General features: G+C 43.2%; 1 protein-coding gene across 1 annotated transcript in view; it reads right to left on the reverse strand.

Annotated features, from left to right (window-relative positions):
- Positions 1 to 438: 438 nt before the first annotated feature.
- The window catches only part of lmx1bb (LIM homeobox transcription factor 1, beta b), a 44153-nt gene continuing 24307 nt past the window's right edge, over positions 439 to 20284 (reverse strand). The window contains exons 3-8 of the mRNA XM_079269507.1: positions 7326 to 7558; positions 5193 to 5368; positions 4608 to 4685; positions 4166 to 4232; positions 2562 to 2723; positions 439 to 1448 (exon numbers count right to left, since the gene is read on the reverse strand). Of these exons, the coding sequence (XP_079125633.1) occupies positions 1291 to 1448; positions 2562 to 2723; positions 4166 to 4232; positions 4608 to 4685; positions 5193 to 5368; positions 7326 to 7558 (874 nt within the window). The 3' untranslated portion in view covers positions 439 to 1290. The remainder of the gene's footprint in view (positions 1449 to 2561; positions 2724 to 4165; positions 4233 to 4607; positions 4686 to 5192; positions 5369 to 7325; positions 7559 to 20284) is intronic.

Genomic DNA, 20284 nt, shown 5'->3' on the forward strand with positions numbered 1-20284 from the left:
TACACCCTGGCTCCAGAGAGAGTCTTTCACGTTGTTACGTTAACTGAAGACCACCGTAGTTCTCCGGCATACTCGGTTCAGTCGGATGCAATCTGCAAACTAACTGCTAAATGCCACCTAATCCTACACACTGGCCCTTTAAAGCATACTGACCAACAGGCCGATACTGTTATGAGCCACAGTAAAACATCCTGGTGTAATTAGTTGAGAATACATTCAAACGGGTGATATTGGGGACTTTAACATGTTACCATTAGAATGATCACTGAATGGCAGTTATTTAATGTTATCAGGAGAAAGACATTGTTTATTCATCAAACCAGTCAACTTTGGTCATTTAGCAACTTTAACATTTTGAGAATGCACATATGACAATGACAACAAAAGGTTTATGGTCTGTACGAAATAAATAGCAACATTGCTCATTTACAGCTTGGCTGAAGAAGAAACGAAACAAAAGGGTTAATCTTCATATTAAAAAGGCATACAGATGAGTTGAGATACTCAAGAACTCACCAATTGCTCAACGAAAAAAGAAAATGCTCTCCTTTTTTTAAATAAAGCTTTTCATGTTTAATATGCACCTTCAAGAGCCTGTTATAGTTAAATAAATAGAATGCTTTCCATTTTGTAACATGCACATCCAATTTGCCTGGGGAAAGTATTTACACTTCACTGATCCTACTTGTCCGACAAATCCTCCTTTTTTTCTCTCCTCTAAACAATCCTTTCTCACCACAAACTCTCATACATACACAAATGTACAGCCACTCTTGCAGACATGCTGCACCTATTTACTATTAACACAATATCTAAACCTATTGAAAGTGATCAAAATGCTAACGGTGAACATGGAAATCCATGTAGTGTAAAGAAGAAACAGTCCAAACACCACATCTTAACCAAGGGGCGGGGCTTACCAAAAGTTTTAGTTTACAATTGATCATGCACTGTATGAATTCACTGTGTCATTTGGCTTGAGAGCGTGTAATCAGTGGCTTCAGTATCTACTTGTTTTCTTTACGTGACCAAAGAAACGACTAATATCTCCTGTGACAGATAAGCAATCCTACCGAAAAATCTCTAACAATATTTAAGTCTTTTCCCCAGGAATCGTCACTGTCCTACATCAAGTGGTTTTACTATCTTAGAGTAAGCTTCAGCACATAGCCAGGAGTTACTGCAAGGTTTCTTCTGTAGTGTCCGTGTTGGTGTGGAAACTCCTGGCCATCGCTCTTTCAGGTTGAGATGGGCAGTTTATTCTTTGAAGATTGGCTTCACTCGTCTCTTTCATGACGCAAAGTAAGAGTTCTGCATGGAGTAGAGGCGGTCGATGGGGTTCCCCACGCGGGCCTGCATGGAGTTGACATCCGACGATGCCATGAAGCAGTCGCTGAGGCTGGTTAAAGACGTGTCGCTGTCTATGTCATGGAATGCAGAATCATTACCTGTGAAGGATACGGAGACAGCCGTCAGGATTCGCTTGCGTCATTCAAAAGATACCCAACAACACCCCACTCTGACTGTAAAATCAATGCAATCTTGTATTTGAGATTTATAGCAGCGTTGGGAAATTATAATTACTAATAGTCACTTTGGGAAATGGCTGTTGTGTGTCATCACAATTGGGAGAGCTGTTTTGTTCGATATCAAAGCTCACTTTTTGCTGCCCTCGCTGGGACAATTGCGGTCTTTGAGGGAGCATGTAAACAAGGGGCATCCTCCTAAAAGATCTGGTTAATAGCAACCGCTTCCGCCTTTCATAAAACCTCAACATGTTATTTCTCTGGAGGGAATAGTTAACTTTATTACACTCTGGATCTTAATGATAGTGTTGCACAAAATGGGGACAGTGTTTTGAGACATATCTTTTAATGCCTTGCCAATATTGTTCTTTTCCCCAAACCAAAGGAGTGATGAGACTGGGGATTTGGGTTCTTACTACCGAGATGAACTAAATGGAGGCAAATTATAAGGAAGTTATGAACTTCAGGAAATGGTCCCTCTGGGGCTTGTTGAGGACATCACTCAGAAATGTGTTATTCCAGTTACATCCTGTGGACTAATACTTGATTGACTCATTCCCCCCTCCTTTGCATTTTAATTCTTTCCTACATCACACAGGAATCAGAGACTTGTTGTTTTCCCATATTGATTCATTAGCTCACACAACCTTCAATCATTGTCTGGATTGCACTTTATCTCAAGCTGTCCACACTGACCACATGTTTTTACCACCATTGGAAAACATCATCAGTAACGGGGCATGTCTCAGAGGTGGAGGCGGAGAGTTAAAACCATATTAAACTGATTTGAAAATAAACTTCAAAACCCAATAGCTCATGAGCGTGCGTGTGTTATCTCATGTGGGAGGAGAAGCTGCTCGTACGGCTCTGTGAGCGGCTCAAATCAGGGGAGCTGTGGCCTGAACACATGTCCCACACTAGGGAGCTATGAGGTTGATCAAGGGACAGGCATGTGTGTGTTTTTAGAGCAGGAGTGGGTGTGTGGTTTTTTTTGGGGGGGGGGGGGAGTGGGTGGGGGGGTAGGTGGATGCTCACCATATGGGTTCATGTGGTCCCCGGGCATCTGTGGGGGGGTGAGTCCCTGTTGGAACGGGTCTGTACTGTAACCGTTCTGATCCATGGCGACCAGCTGCTGCTGCGGCGGAGCCAGCGGTGTGAAGGAGTTCATCATCCCCTCCATCCGATTGGACATCACCTCTGCAAGGCAAAGACAGCAAACGGGGAAAAAAAATAAAATCAATAAATAAAAACAACTTGGGAAGAGTCTGCAAAATGTAAACGCAGCGGCGCACAATATGCAGAAATGTGTGGCTGAACGGGGGAAAACAATGATGATGAGAGCATCAACAGTGAGGACATGTTTCGTAACGGGCAATTTTAGATCTTCAAACTCAGCTAAATCTGAATTCTTTTTTTGTGCTGCACTCCTGCCAGAGCAAACACTTGATAAGATTAAATGTCTGAGTTCTGGTTCTTGTAAGACGGACACAAAACCCTCCAAATACCTGGATCGCTTAGCTGCCTCTGTTGGTATTTCCATGGAAACCAACAGGAGTCTTTCCTGTGGCTTCTCCCACAATTCCCTTCACAAACACACTGCTCTTGGCTAACTGACTTGTGAGAAAGACACAACACTCTTGTGGCTTCATCCCTGGAACCCCCCCAACACTTTCCTTTGCAGTGGCTTTACAGAATGACGTCGGCCATTCTTTTCTTTTGGCTTCCAGACAGATTTTCTATCTTGCTTTTGATGTTCAGTGTTCTTGTTTACACTTTGACACATGTGTAATCTGTTATTGAGTGCAATTATTGACTTTGTGAACTCTTTTCTCACAACACATTTGACAGAATGTAGCTCATATTTTCTGATTCTGTGTTTTCAATGGTATTGCTGTTTAGCAGACAACAAAAGAAGCCTTCATGTACGGCTTCTAACTAGCTGGATGTCAACATTTAGAACAATATATATTGCTGGGATACAAAACACTTAAAGACTCCCTTCTGACATGTTTTATGACACATAAAAAATCTCTGCTTGAAAGTTTCAGGTAAAATGTATTGAAATGACATCTACCGGTACTCCTTCTGCATTGTGTAAATTGCATAGTAGGGGTGTAACGATACTCGTATTCGTATTGAACCGTTCGGTACGAGGCTCACGGTTCGGTACGCATGACGAACCGAATACGTTTGAATAAAATATATATATATATATATGTATATATATCATTTTTTTTTATTAAAAAAAAATTTAAAACCTTTATTTAACCAGGTAGTCCCATTGAGGTTAAAAATGTCTTTTGCAAGATGTAAGTAACAATACAAGATGTAAGTAACAATGCTACATAACAGAAGATGGGTCACTCAGGTATAGTTCCATCATTGTTCAAAGTCAAAGAATAACTATGATGTTAGTTGTAATGAATAAATATATTTTAAAATCAAGTACATTTCTCTGGCATTTATAGTTTTCTACTGTACCGAAACGTACCGAACCGTGGCTCCACTGTATCGTACCGAACCCAACCGTGAATTTTGTGAACCGTTACACCCCTAATAGATAGTGAATAGTTTCCCAGAGACAGAGCTTTGAGACAATGATCTTCCATCGTGTGTGCAGGGTAAGCACTGTCTCGTACCTTGGCCAAGTCTCTGAGAATTCTGTTGTTCTTGTTGTTGCTGCTGTCTTCTTGCCAACTTCTTCATCTGAAACGGAGGAGTCAGAGTTGTGATGAACCCCCAAAACTAACATGTGCTCTTTAATTTAAAAATGATGCTCCTCGCTGTTCACCCTCAAATGAACTGCACAGAATCTGTATCTGAGTGCACTTCATTGTCAAGTATCAAAGGTTTTCACAAGATAATAATCAGAAAAGAGGAGGGTGTAGACATTTAATGCAAGAGTGAGCGAGATTTGCAACTCCTTGTGCTTTTTTTTTTTTTTTAAACATTTGAGAAAGGAATGCAGTGATAAGTTTAACACACATAGTTCTGGTGATTTATTAGCTGGACTCTAAGACGGAACAAGGCTGTTGTAAGCGGACGCAAAATCCAATTCATCCTGTGTTAGCTTGCTCTCACCTTAGCTCTCTGGTTCTGAAACCACACCTGCACCACCCGGACACTGAGTCCCGTCTCTGCAGCCAGCGTCTCCCTCACCTGAAAGCACCAAGACAAAAGATTTCCAGCATCCCCACGAGACAACAAAACACTTACGCAGCACACTGAACTACTTTGCCTCCTTAACATATCTTCCACATTTCCCGCTAGGCACATTGCGTCTTTGATTTGCTTTGATTTCATTGAAATGTTGAATGAATACAGTGGTCTTTTTGGACCTCTTGGTTATTGCCTCTTCAAAGCTTTGGACCAGGTGCAGCGCCTGTTTTAGGGCCCAGGCTATGGAAGCAGTTCTGCTATCTCAGTATGACATTTGGTGCAGGCTGTCTGCGTTACACCAGCCGGCCTCAGTTAACACAGAACAGAATGCTGCTTGCCACTTCAAAGCGGAGCTCTGAGGTGGGGGAGACTTTTTTTTATTTGAGAATTTTATTTGTGAAACTACTGTAGGGCTCGTGGTCGGCATCTTAACCTCCAATACCCCAAATACAAACCAGGGAATGAATAAAAAAATGTTGCTCACAGATTATTTGAGCATTGTCTTACCTTTCTGCAGGGTTTTGAGGACACCTCAAAGGAGGCCTTGAAGGCCCGTCTCTGTTGAGTGGTCAGGATGGTTCGTGGTCTTTTGGGCCTCCTGGGATCCTTCCCATCATCCCCCTTCCCCTGGCCTCCTATGCCTTTCTCCGGCTTGATATCCAACTCCTCATCGTCGCTTTTCTCTGCAGAAAGAGCAATTTTTCTGTGTCATCAGCACAAGCTTGAACTAACTACACCCTTTAGTCAGTGACAGTCTGCTGATGAATATATTTCGTTCTTCCCTATTCCGGGAGATTCACACACCACAAGTGCATAATCAAAGGAGACATGTGTTTTTGATACTTTGTTATCAATTTATTACAAAAGGAAAAGGCCACATGTACGATTAGACTTACAGAAGTCTGCGGCTCTTGCTCTCTGGAGAACGCAGTTAAATATGCACATTTGTCATTGAACTGGACACTGCGTCACATGTAATTTATTGCGCTCAGCTTTGTCTGATTTACACTAAATCAATCTCTGATAAGGATACTACATCAAGTGCAACATGAAAACCCCAACATGAGTACATGGGAGAAATGCATCTCCCGCAACACAGCAGCAAAATCCATTTTTTTGCTCAATTTCAGACCTTAAAATATTGATCATATGGATAGCTAGATTTTTACTGTCAGGAGCAGGATATTACAGTTTTTGGGTTGTAAAATCTGTGTCATTTTTATGCTTCTTTCCTACAATGTACCCTTCAAATGTAATAACTCTGTGTTGTTAGATTGCTCATATTAAGAAAATGCCTGTTCGTTAATTTATTTAACAACCAAGTCTGCTTGCTGTTTGCAGCTGTTATATATAATAATTATATATTCAGTATTCTCCCAGAACAATTTATTTATTTAGGAGTAATCCTAAATTTGAATGCAATGATTAAATGAAAAGAGCATGAAAACAATGTGAAACTTGAAAACTTGTGACACACACTGTATCGTCAAAGTTTATCCTCGATTAAGGGCAAAGTCATTATCATTTTTGCTTCTGATGAAACTGTTTGCGGCATGACATATAATGGAAAATGTGTTCCTTAATTCTGCATCTTAGTTTTACTTGCCACAAAGGCCACAGCGATATATACACATAACGTGGAAATTAATTATTTAAAAAGAACAAATAAATTATCCGTCTATGTTGGGCTGAAAATAAGTGTTTCCTGATCTAAAGCAGCAGCGTTGTTCATGAATCCTAATGATTTTGGGGTCTAGAGGCTGTAAGGAAACCAGCACATGATGGCTGAGTGTCTCCTGTTGTCTGGTTCTGACAAGTGTCTACATTTCTCCACTGAAAACCTACATTTTGTCTGCCACAAGCCGAGGTTAACCTCCGGAGACGTGCACAAAGGACATGCCTGTGCGACGCACTGGGACGCAACCGAACGACGAGGACGCAGAGCAAATATTCCCACAAGTTGACAAAAGTTGACACAGGCACAGATGTATTTGACAAATTCCCCTCTTTTGTGCATGTTTAAATGTGAGCCAGATGGTAGTGAACAGTGAGGCTTGGCGAGATGCCTCATTGTGTGTGGAGGCTATAGGCGAGGAACACTAGAGCTGATAAGAGCGGAGGCGCAGGCTTTCTGCAGAAAGGCCCCAAATCCCTCTGTCACTCACCATAATACAGTGATTTAATTCTTTCCAGCACCAGATCCTGCCCACGCATGGAGAGCCATTAATACAGGGTGGCTTGGCCTCGTCCTGTTTCCACTTCCTACTGTATCATAAAACTACGCTCCTCGCTTGAATTAGAATGCTACAAAATCAGCCATTGAAAAGCTGCAGATGGAGACATGTTTTAGAAGTTTTTTTTACTGCCTGGAGGCTGCACACATGCAAGATCTCTGAATAATCTCAGATGTTCAGCAAATGATGTGGCAACTAGTTTAAGGACAACTTAATATTGTTTTCTTTCCTTTTAATATTATGAACTAAAACCAGTTAGATTCAGTTTGGATCCATTATGGTGGATGTCGATGTTGGCTACCACTGTGATGGAACACAGCATACAGAATACAACACCTCGGTGCCATATGATGATGACACCACCGTGTTGTTCTCACTCCCGCGTGAGAGGGTGCAGAGGGCTCACCTGAGTCTGAGTCATCCGGGCTAACCGAGCTGAGTAAGTCCTTCTCCCTCTCATAGTCGATCTTGCACAGCAGCTGACCCTCCTTCAGGACAAACTCGTCGCCCTTCCTCAGCTGCCGGTCGCACACGCAGCAGCAGAAGCAGTTGAGGTGGTAGACGCACTCCAGGGCGCGCATCACAAACTCTGTAGGGGCGATTTTTTCCATGCAGCCGCTGCACTTGGTCGCAAACAACCTGTAGAGCAAGAGAGAAAGGATAATTGTGGGTGTGCTGCTGATGCAGAAAATGACGTTGTTTTAAAGAAAAACGGTCACTTTTAAAATAAATAACAAAGTCTTTATCTTACAAATGCGAAGCAGAAATAATAAGCCATATAACGTGTGGATTTATTTAGTCCCGAAGCATTTTTTGAGTTGCTCGTAAAGAATGAAGTTGGCTTGCTGATCCTGTGCGCAGCCAAGGAGGTGACTCCTTTTGGCAGCAACTCATCTGTTAAAATTTGTAGGGTGGGGGCCCGGCTCTGCGTAATTCCAAGCGAGCTCAGTCATGGGCACCCAAACCGCCTCACAAATCTAAAAGAGAGGCTGGATCATGTTCTAGTGCAGTGATTCCAGAAACCTGATGATCCCAATCAAGCCTTCGCTGACAATCTACACGTTTCTCTCATATCCACGACACTCTATATGCATCAGATACCATATCAGAGACCATGATTCATTGCTGACTACCGGGCTGCCCTCGAGTCTGTTCATATTTCATCTTACTGTCTAACATTGTGCCTCCGTGGCGCAACACTGCCTCTATCACCATTCCCTCGACAGCACCTCCATCTTCTTTTATATCCTTTCAGGACATGTTTGCATTGTTTTATTGGTGACTGAGAGGCATTTAATTTGTTCTCTGTTGTTCAGTAGAAGCCACATTAAATGGAGCAAGAAGGCAGGGAGTGTGGTTGATCTTGTCCAGCCGTGAATCTGGATTTATTAGTGGCCTCTTTGTTTGCCCTGGTCTGGAAGACAGCTGGCAACCGCCTATCTATTTGTGGTGAACATCTATTTCATTGTGTAAGGCAGCAAGAGGAGCAATTGACATCATCTGCTGGTTCGGGACAGGGATGAGCGATAGTGATGAATATAATGTGTAAATATGAGCGGAGGGAAACCAAAGGATGGTTTTGTTATGGTGATTCTGTTATAGGTGCTGATTGAGTACTGATACCGTGTGTGCGTATGTGTTCATACGTGTAAGTGCATGTGTGTGAGCAGCTGTATGCACGCTGGAAACACGATAGTGTTGTTTTTGTTGTTGTCTATGCAGCTTTCTAAAATAATTGCTTAAACTCAGCATTTGAGTTTCTGTGATCTTAATTACAGCCCATCAATTGATGGATTATTGTACTCGTTCTTTCTATTATGATCACCACCTGCATCTGGCACAGGAAAAAACACTTCTTTGAACCACCATGCAGCAGCAAAGCAACAGAGATATCAGAAGCTGGCACTCACAGGGTTCATAAAATCCTTTAATCTTTCATTAATTACAATAAGTTAAGAAGATTATTATTCAACTATGGAAAAAACCTCGAGGATAATCCCTTGAAAAAGAAATGTTGGCGTGTTTCTCAAACAAGCAGGGTTCCAGTTTAAGTAACCTGAATCTGTCTTCTAAACAAACCTCCGAGTTCGGACGCTAAAAAAACAAAAGGCAGGAACAACACTACCCATAAAAAAAAAAACTGGAAAAAAAAACTAAACTAAAAACGGAGATCTTGGACACACTCGTGTAGAGATAAACCGAATATTCAGGGACTTGTTTCTAGTTTTTAGAGGGATTAGTGTGTTACATGCTGGGATCAGGGAAAAGAGGTGATGAATCTGTCAAGACATGTTCCCAGCTCTAACTCTAATGTTTAGCTAATGATTGCCGGCTTAGGGAATAAGAAAGAGAGCAGAAAGTTGAGGAAATGACTTGTTAGCGCGGTTTTGATACGTCCAGGGCTCCGCATTCACCTACGACCGCTCTCTCAAATCTTCTCATCTAGATGAAAACATTCTCATTCAGCCCTCTTTCCTTTCTTCTTTCTCCTCGCCGCGTCTAATCTTGTAAGCCATTATTTTTCTATTTCCCCTCTCTGTCACTTTGCATTATTTTTGCTGCTGTAATTCCTATTCGTCCCTTCTGGAATCTTCCTGTCCTGCTTTGTCCCCGGGTCTAATCCGGACTTTCTGCCTGTTTTCAGTCCCCGGTCCCCATTATCAGCGGGGTTCAGATGGAATAGCCATGCATGACGCCCGTTCTATGGCAACCACACCTCCACAGGAAGGCAACGGCGACTTTTCGGATGGGCAGAGAAGGCCTTTGAGAAGCTGGCAGCAGAAGTAAATCCTTCTCTAAGGAACAAGGAGAATTAGCAGGGAGCAGTGGACTAGGGATTTAACCCTACCCCTCTCCTTTGAAAGGCACAGTCAGTCCCACTCCTGCGGCTAGCCACAATCAAACAGAGGAGGAGTGGGGAGGTGGCAGTGGGGAGAGGAGAACACAAACTCCCTGAATGACACAAGCAGTGGATTGTGGAGGAGCCTAATCCCACTTTAATACCTTTCCAAGTTCAGCTGCTAAAGAATGCTCTTTAAAACAACACCACTGTGTGAGCAGTGAAGGTTGACCAGGGGGAGGCACGCCATTCAACCTCCCCAACATTACCTGATTAGTGGTTTGAGGACCAGGCCAGTGGGCCAAGAGGAGGCGATGTAGATGATCATTTTATATATAAAAACAATAACCATAGCGCAAAGGGAGACTTCACAGCTCTCTGTTAGACTCTACTGGGATATTAAAGACATCAAAGTGCTGTAGGTGTGAGTGGAATCAGACTTAAAGTGATTTAGGTGATCATTTACCACGTTCTGTCTCTACTTGATCCCAGTGACCTGTCACACTAAGACCTGTATTCACCTAAAATCCACTTTCTGGACGTTCAGCTGCTTGGGTAACACGACTCCCAGTGTCGCAGAGGCAAGCTGCTCAGCTCCTTTAAGCTAGTCTGTGTATAAAAGACACCACAAAGAAGACCACCAGCATGACAACCCACGTCCCCAGCTCTTGCTTTTTCCTCCTCCCACACCTGAGCGCACAGATCAAGTGATGAGACTCCTCCTGTGTGGATCAATGGCCGCATCTCAAGCAGAGAGAAGTGTCAATATTTACCCAAGGCCTCCCCAGAACTGGACTCATAAATTTAAAAAAAAGAGCCCATCTCAGCACATAGCTTCCTCCCAGAGGAATCATTACACCTGTAATCCCTTGTCTGTTCTTTCTTACGTTATCTATAGTTCTCTCTTCCTCTCCGTGACAGATGATCACACTGTTGAGGCTTGTAACACTGCGAGCTGTGTTTTTGGCAAATGCAGAAAAACACAGACAACAAAAAAAGAGCATTATGAAGAAGACAAAAGCCATCAGGGACTTGCAGTTATTTTGTCTGATGAACACTTCAGCCGAGCCAAGTGTAGCTGGGAGACTTCGGCCTCTACGCTCCTCTTCTTCTTCCCCCCTTTTTCCAGGCACTTTGGAGAACTATGCACTCTCCCTTTGAACAGATTATAGGCAACTTAAAGTGTGACAACGTCTTAAGCTCTCACCACATGTTGCCAATGATTTCCCTTCTACAGACATTACATTTAATGCTTCTGCCGCAGTGATAAGCATCAGGAGGACTGGGCGGGATAAAAGAAACCCAGAAGAATAAGAGAGATAAGAGGTGGGGAGGGAGGGGGGAGTATGGAGCTGCTTATGCTGCTCGATAATCATGCTACATTTAGCAACACGTGCAACAGTCTCACCTCCCCTTTTGCTATTAAACAACACCCGGAGAAACACCGTAACAATTTAGGGAAGAATAGCCCGGGCTATTATGTCACCGCATCCCTTCAAAGACAGAGGGGATGAGGATTATCCAGGCAGCAGCTGTAAGCTATTACTTTGAAGATGGGCTCTTGTGTTTGAGCAGGAAACCTGTGGCCATGCCAATCAGGGCCGAGGTGAGAGATGAGGCCCGGGAGGCAGGTCAGACAAGGGCCTCCGGGCAAGACGAAGGGCATGTGGAGCAATCGGTCAACTGCGCACGCTTCATACTTCCTGATTTAGTGGCCTCATCTCGAATCAGGCTGCTGAGCAAGATATTTCCTGGTTTCTTTGCTTTCAAAACAGATGTGAGTCTGAACAGAATAGTTAGATGCTCGAGGAAATACTCTCATCCACATCCTTGCCAAGAAATAGATGATCAGAGTGATACCACTGTCGTAGCTGTTGGCTGAAAATATGGCTACTGACCACAGTTGATTAGCTTAGCTTAGCATAAAGACTGAAAACAGATGCGTAAAAACTTAAAATAGCTTATTGCTGTTAACATTGAAGAACATGCTTGTTTGCCTTCTTGGCCGTCAGAGTAAAATATTGGTACCATTCTCATATCTGTTCAGTAAATATCATTTATACATTACAGTCATTTAGCAGACGCTTTTATCCAAAGCGACTTACAATAATGTAGTCCATTAATTAACTTAGCTTAGCATAAAGACTGGAAATGTTCATTCGTTAGCTTTAGAGGTGTGGTTTCAAGCATTTAGTCACCTTTCCACCCTGTTTCCAGTATCTAAATTAAGCTCGACTAAGCTAAGCTAAGCTAAGCTAAGCTAACTGTCTGCTGGCCGTAGCCATGTATTTACCAAAAGATCAATACCAAGAGTGGTACCTCGAAGAAATTTTAACCAAAATGAATTAATAGCTCATTTATTGTTCCAATTATCAGGTGGAATCTTGTTGTCTGGAAATACAACAAACATCTCCGTCACAGAGAAGCAGCAGAAGTCTTTGAAGTGTTAAACAGCCACTTCTCAGCCCCATGAGACATGTCTTAGCATGTGAAAATTGGTTCTTAGCAACAATATCAAAAGCTTCAGCTCGAGAGGAAAAACATTTGATGCCCAGATGTTAAGGCAAACCTTTTCAACTTTGTCTCAACATCATGAAAATGACTTTGTCATGTATGGGCTGAGGACACTGGTTTAAAAATAGCAGCCTGCAATTAGCTAACACAAGTGTTTGATTGCTTACAGAAGGGGCGGAGGATAAAAGTAGACTCCAAACGTTTCGCTTTAACACAATGGATGTGCGTGTGTAAATATAAGCAGCCAATGCATATCCTGATTCATTCATTATCTAGGTTAAAACAAACTTTCGGACTGCGTGAATAGCGCAGTACAAAAAAGTGGGGCCAAAAAAATGCTGTCTCCATAAATGATCTCAGTAGCTGACCCTGTTTCATAGAATCAGCATTTCTCTTTGGAACATAGATTCATGGAGAGTAATGAAGCCAAATAAAAAGTGCCATCCTTCTGCTCCCAAGGGCCAGCTCCAGTCAGCTCTAAAAGCTGCTTAATCACCATCCGGTGCTGACTACATTAGCATAATAATGGCCTTTAAATTGAGGCTCTTTGTTTTTTAATTAAACTCCCAGCAGGTAAAAGTAAAACACATTAACGGGAGATGTGCACACCACGAATAGCCCAAAGGTGCCTTCTTCATCACGCAGCTCTGGCCACAGGGTTCTGCTTGTTCCCCGCACTGAAGCACAGCAACCGGCTGCCTGCGCGCTCACAGGGGAGGAATGAGACGGGCTGATTGCACTTGGCATAGCAAAGACGATAGTGGAGACGTGTTCGGTGTGTGTTGGTGTTTGCATGCGCACCTGCCCTACATCTCAGAGGGAACACACTTAGTAATAGCTGCTGAGCAGAACTATGGTGCATCTGTAAAAAGACACTGGTTACAGTTAGTCTGGAGCGAGGTGTTTCCAGGTTCGTATCCCACACGTCCGCTATTGTGAAAATAAATATGGCCACTTTATTTCTATGGCAGCATGAGCTCCTATGTGCTGGAATGTGCGGCTCCTCAGACGAGGTCCCCGGCCAGACAGACATCCCAGCCATATCTGTACATAACGCTATACCGCACAGCTGCACAAAGAAATCCTAACCCTTAAGTCGTGATTCAAATGATCTCATTCCAACAGGCTGCGTGCTTGCCAGATTACTAAACTTGAAATACAGTTTGGAGAGGACGAGGCGCTCATGTGCATTGTGACTGACCACACGAGCATAAAACACAAGCAAATAGTGTGCATGTATATCTTTCATAATTATTGACGAAAGCAAATGTAGGATGTGGTGTAACTTATGCTGCCTTACTGTATAAAATACGACATATACAGTCCACACTGCGTGTTCATACAAAGCTCCAATAGCAACAGCGGTATGCCGAGAAACGTCTTGCAGCATCATGCGACCCATGTATCTGCTGATGAGTCACTCGGAAAACAGCGTGGAAATAATCCTCCCCAGCCACACAGGTAGAACAAAGCTCGTGGAGTGAAAAGGACAGTGTGTTGGGCAGCAGAGGAGGCTAAGCACACATCTAAATACAAGAGTAAGCAGGCAGGCACACACGATGCTGTTTGGACAGCTGGTGTTCCTGAGTATGTCGAATGAGTAAAACATCGCATTTAGGCTCAGTTTTCAGAGCGCACAACAAACAATACTCTGAGCAACAGCATCGGAAATTATGACTGTTAAGATTTATGTTTTTTTGTAAAGGCTTTTTTTTTTTTTACCTGCTTGTTTTTTTAGTTTTTTTTTTACCTTTTCCCAAAGTGGAGTTGATCCGTTAACAAATAAATGAAAAGACTGTGAATTACAAGGCTGTTATACAGTGCTCAGCTCTGCCTTTTGTCACTGCAGTAAGCGAAGCAGTTTGTAAGGGCTGTCACCGCTGGAGATGTGACATGTTTACAACGCGGTGCCTCTAAAAGCCCAACGCCAAGAACAGAACAAAACAAAAAAATCCCCAGACAGCTCCTGTTAAAAGCACCTGTAAAATCATCTGCACCCATTTTATATATTTCTTTATGCGTTTCTATCACTGGGTCTCTGTCCTGCCGAGCTAATCTGAGGTGGAGCAGAGCCCACCAATAGGGGCTCGGCCCGCTCAACGAGCCACAGTGAGTGATTGCTGCTTCCGAAAGAGCTGGGAGAGCGGAGAGAGTGATGGCTACAATAAGTGCAATGGCTATCACATGTTATTGAGCTTTGGCTGACTGTAACTGCCCACAGATACACAAGGTTGTATCTTAAATTAGTATGATTTCTCTAATGAGACTAGAAATCACGACGCTTATGGGAAAAAGAACAATTATGGACTCATGTCCGAATAAAAATAGGGTTCTCAAAAACTGGATGAATAGATGAAGTAACGCTAACATACTTTACTTTCTTTGTTGTAAGAAAATAAATGGACTCATCTTAGTGGATTCAGAGCTGGAATGGTTAAAAAACAACATTTGGATTGGAGGGCTTTATAATTACTATTGACCCAGAGGTTCTGGGTCTAAGAAATAAAACAAACAGTAATATGAGGTGCTCCAAAGCACAAGTCTGCAAATATGCAAAGACAGGGTCTGGTGGAGAGCATCACGCTTTGCCTTCTTTTCTCCGCTCCTAATCTGTGGGCCTACACAATATTAAGACGGCTTTGGAGCCACTTGTGACCCAGCTGTGCACTAATGAAAAATTCCACAGCTCTGTGCAGAGGCCATTGGAGCTTGACCCCATTCCACCCTGAACCAAGCAATGTCCATCTTGAGGAGTTTACCAGGGCTGAAAGATACTGGATTAATAGGTAGCAAAGGAGAAAGAGAGACAATCTGGGAAAGATTGGAAAAAGCCCTTGTGTGTTTCCCCCTTTTTCTCTTCCTCCAATCTCCAGTATATTGGTGTGAAGTAAAGTGTTTGCCCAGGTTTTAATGGGCAGAGATGATCTGGAGATCATTGTGATGGAGGCTGGTTGGATGAGGGGGGGGATCTGTTTATTTAACTGAGATTCAGTCTGAGCCCAAAATTAGTTTGGAGGGTGAGAGGATGTGAGGCAACTAGGAATTAGATCCGGATTCATGCGCTTGTGATCCTGTTGCCCTTGATTCTCTGTCTCTGCGTCTTAACCAAGACAAAAGAAAGAAGACCAGGAAGACCAGGAAAAGTATGCCGACTGGATGATGATATACAGTGAGCAATTAGAGAGTATGTACACCATGTTAATGACTCAGACAAGTCAATAAGCAGTCGTAGTTTTTCTAAGGATGTATATGTTTTGGTCTGGTCTGCCTTTCATTGTCTTCTCCTTTCTTTTCTTGGCATTTATTTATCTGCACTAAAATGAATTTAAAGAACACCCAGATCTCATCTCCTTTAGTTGTTAACAATCAGCCACACAAACACATAGTGACGCAGATAACATCTTGGGAAATAGCAAATAAATTGAGAGGAAAATAGACAAGAACTACAATGAAAATGGTGCAAAAAAAGAATGAATATAGCCCGTGTTTCATGATGGATGGATATAACATCATCACAATTTCAAAGAAAATATTGAGGAAAAGTTTAAAATTAGACACAGCTGACATTACACCTTGAAAATCAGGCGGCGGTGGGATGCATCAATTAAGCGGGATCGATACCAAGAGTTTCACCCAGGGCAACCTTCCCCACCAATTTAAATTCTCATCAAAACCAATGATAATAACCCACGTCTATCGGAGCATCCACATCATTGACGCTCTTAAAGTGCCACATCATTTAAAAGACGAGTCCATCCTTGATATCCTTGGGGGAATAGGGCTAAACAAGGGTTGGGGGAGAAGGGGGGGGGGGGGAGAGAAAATGAAAAAGGGAAAGCAAATGAAAAATAAACATTGTTATTGAAAGACAGGATGCTTTAAGACCCGGGGGCCAGGGATTAGCATTCAAATAATATATTTGAATTTCTGATCAGCGATCCTCTTCAAAGAGCTAAATCCCAAGATTAGCAGGTGTTATGCTAAAAAGCTGTGTTTTTTTGTCAGGAACGTAGCTACACTAGCCAAACAAATATGTCTTTGAGTGCGAGGGTTCTGGCATGGATGTATGGCTGTAACTATGGCGACTGACTGGTAGTTAGGAGCCCAGGAGAGGGGTGCAGTGTTGGAATGTGTCAAACAGACAAGAGGGGCGCACACACACACACACACACACACACACACACCGCAGAGCAAACCAAAAAACCTGCTGGTTCACTAAAGACCATCCGCTACATTATTGAGACCACCAACAAATTCCAGGGATCTTTGGGTCGACGGGGAAACGAAAGGTCATCTTGCGTCATCATCATGAGTTTATATGAAATACATTGTTTTTATTTAAGGGTGTCTGGCTGCTGACAGAGTCACACATAAAAGTGATGAATTTGTATTAGAAGAATGAAAAAAAAAATGATGGAAAGCTCTACTTATCGGAACGACATTGTGTGCGCCTCCACTCAGTTACTTCTGACGCAACGAGGTTAAAGTAGAGAGGATTTAAAATACAGCAAGCAACGTACAAACAATCTACTAGCACGCACGCAGTTAACGTGTTGTTAAAAGTAATCCAATTACATTTACTGCAATTTAACAATTATATTTCACGTCGGGTACATCAAGGGAGCTACTAAGGGTTTAACTGCAGCAATATTTATTTCTGATTAAGATTAGACACTGATGATGATTCAATCCTTTTCTATATTATCATCATATACTCACAGATGCAACACCGATAACTGTTAAATCTGAAATATAAAGAAATACAATTGTGTTGTGTTCCCCTATTATTGGTGCAGAATAACTAAACACATTTTCTGTTGTGCTTCAAGGGAAATTGAGGTACTTGCTAAGATTAAAACTTTAAATACAAAACATATGATGATCTCGTAAAATATGACGCATTGTTTAAACTAACAGTGTATAGAATGAGCTCCACCTTGACCGAGTACAGTAAAATGCTAATAATCAAATAAAAATGTATAATAGTACAACACCCACATGGGCTGTATTTTAGAATTATGAGTACTTTTTAAAATATTTTTTTGATACTTTTTTACTTTTTTAAAGCAGGACCCATTACCAATGAAGAGTATTTTGCACATAACTTTTACGAAAGAAAAGGAACTGAAGACTTCATCCATCACTTGCCGATGCAGACGTGTTAACAAAAGTATACTCAACTAATTTACTGCAGAATAATCTGCTGTTTAAATGTATATTTCTGTTGCCAATTGCATTGTTTTAGTCTTTGTGTGATCTTTAAAACAAACAAACACCTGCAGCACGTAACGCTTCTGTTGATAATTCCCTCATTGTTAGCTACGCATTCCACACGAGGTACAAAAAGAACAACAAATGAATTGTCTGGACTTGCTGCAACCTGCATTGTGTACGAGTGCGTTTGTGTGTTTAGTCTTGAAAGGGAAATTATCTCCCCGTCGTAGCTAGTGTTACTGTGAAACTATTTCGTTCATGTCTTAAAGCTTTCAAGCATGCATTTTGCCCCGGGAGGTCTGGCAGAGGAGTTCTCTGATGCCCTTTCTCTCAACTTGTGTCTGTCTTTCCCACACCCGCACACACCTCTCTGTCATGCAGAGCCTAAAATCTGATCTCTCCAACTAGAAGAGAACAGGTTCGGCAAAATTCCCTTTTCTCCACGTGGAGCCTTTAAGGCACAAAATGGAATGGTGAAGCATGGCGCGGCATGTCTGGTCTCTCCGCAACCCCAACCGACAGTGTATCTGCATGGCCCTGCGGCGCTTACCTCGAGTCAACTCAGTGGTGTTGCCGTGGCGCTTTAGCGAGTGCATTATGACCCCTAACAGAGCACTGACAGAGTTTGTTTCCCCCGTGCTTTGGCCTGTGACTCAATAAATTGACATCGCATTGTAGTGACGCCCCCAGAGATACAGGTGCCTCGACTCGGATGATTCATACATATGGTTAAATGGCCTGATATGAATTCTCAAGAGAGGGCGATGCAGCAGCAGCTGTAGTTATGCATATTTGGCTGTGAACAAGGCCGACCTCACCGGTGCCCCTGCCACTCATTGTACACACATGATCGGGCCTATATGAATGCTTATTTGTCTTCAGAGGCGATGACAATGTCTCCCGCCGCAGTGACACCCGTGGTCAGCCCTCTCAGAAAGGAAAAAAAGGTTTGTATTCACCAACCAATTTTACACTCTCTTTAGGTCCAGGAGTGTCTTTGTGTGCCGGGGAGCAGCCCCATTCTCTGCGGCTGTCTGAAAAAAGCAGCTGTTTCTATAATGCTGTGGCAGCACTTTATGTTGCAGAATGATAAATGAAGGGGAAGGGGCAGAGCTGAGGTGCAGCTGAAGCGCGCACACACGCAGAAACAATGGCATAGGAGGGTCCGTGCACTACATGGATATGCTCTCTACGTCTCGCTCTTTCAGCCTGCCTCTCTGTTGCTCACACACACACACACACACACACTCTCTGCAGGTTAGACTCCCGGAGCTCACCCATAGCCAGAGGTTATGTGAGCGTGTTGAAGCCGGGGGGGCTAACAGACTGACACGTCCCACCAGTCCCAGTGCAGACCCGGGGGAATGAGAGAGGTTGCGGCCGCTGTCCCACCGGGACCTGTCGCTCCTCTGTCCTCGGGGCAGTCATCTTCCTTTCCACCACCAACCTAATGACAGAGCCCCGAGGCCTCATCACTCCACCAAGCTCCACGCTCCTCTCTCCCCGTTGTCCTACCCAGGTGCCTGTCAGAGGGGTGTCTGCTCCGTGACTGGTGTAGCCGTCCACATAAAGGCCCCCGCCCCCCCCCCCCCTCCCGCTGCTCCTCCTCCCCATGGCCCCGGGCTCAGCCTTTCATTTTGAAGTGGCGCAGACCAGCTCTGCACCAGCCTGGGCCCTCGGCCTGCAGCCTGCTCCATTGTTTAGCCTCAGAGAAAGACTATTATTTCAACTCAATTTACTGTGAGTAAACACTGAGTGATAAGGCCCCCTGTCCTATGCCTCACACACACACACACACACACACACGCACACGCTTCTCTGATCCCTCCCTCCCTGACCGTGGGCTGTAATATACACTGCTAACAAATCACTGCTCTCGGCCCATTGCTATCACTGGCTTTAGAATGGAGCTTACTAATTCACTTTCCAACACAGATCAGAGGACAGGCCTCGTGTGTTTCAGAATATGGCTCAACCACCGTGCAGCTTGTGGCCCTATGGTGGACGGTTATAAATGTTAAGCAACAGCATTCTCACATCTTTGCCATACTATTCACATGCTAAACCTGAGCTAATCAGATACGAATATGCAAAGGTCGAAACAGCGCTGCGGCACTTCATTAAAACACAGAATTGTAATCACTTTCGGCATCAGTAATATCAAACACAAACCATATGATGAATGTCTGCTCAGATAGATCAGCTGAGCTCAGAATAATCATGATGGTAGCTTTTTTGTGTTCGCTAGACAATGGATGCAGAGTGACTCGCGACTCACAGCTGCAGGAATGAGACACTGTGGCCGAGTGTGTTAACGCTGTTAAGAGAGTGACGTTAGAGTGATTTTTCTGTAGCACCTCTTTTGCCTTTTTAAAAAAAAAAAACCAGTTTGTTCTGTTTTTCAACGTTTCACCGCGGAAAAGCCCTCGATCCCTCTGCTGTGTGAGGACCTGTACTATGTCTTAATTATACAGAATTATCAGCCAGCTTTAAATAGCAGTCGTTTGCACTGTCTCCGCCTTATGTGGCTAATATAATTATTCGGAGCCTACTTTATCTCAGGCAGAAAGAGGCTGACACAGTAGCACAAACTAATGTGATAAAAGCTTAGCATATCAGGGCTTGATTCGAGGTTTTTAAAGGTAAGTGTTTATGACAAGGTAATAATGCCTCATGCAAAAGGCTGGCCTGTAAATTGGTTAGTTAAGGCATGATGGATGAGGCTGAGCCTAACCTTATTTCCAATAGAGCCTCTTGATTTCTAGAGCTGTGGATAATGAATTTGATTTAATTAGACA

The sequence above is a fragment of the Melanostigma gelatinosum genome, assembly GCF_949748355.1.
Source record: "Melanostigma gelatinosum genome assembly, chromosome: 6".
Lineage (NCBI taxonomy): Eukaryota > Metazoa > Chordata > Actinopteri > Perciformes > Zoarcidae > Melanostigma > Melanostigma gelatinosum.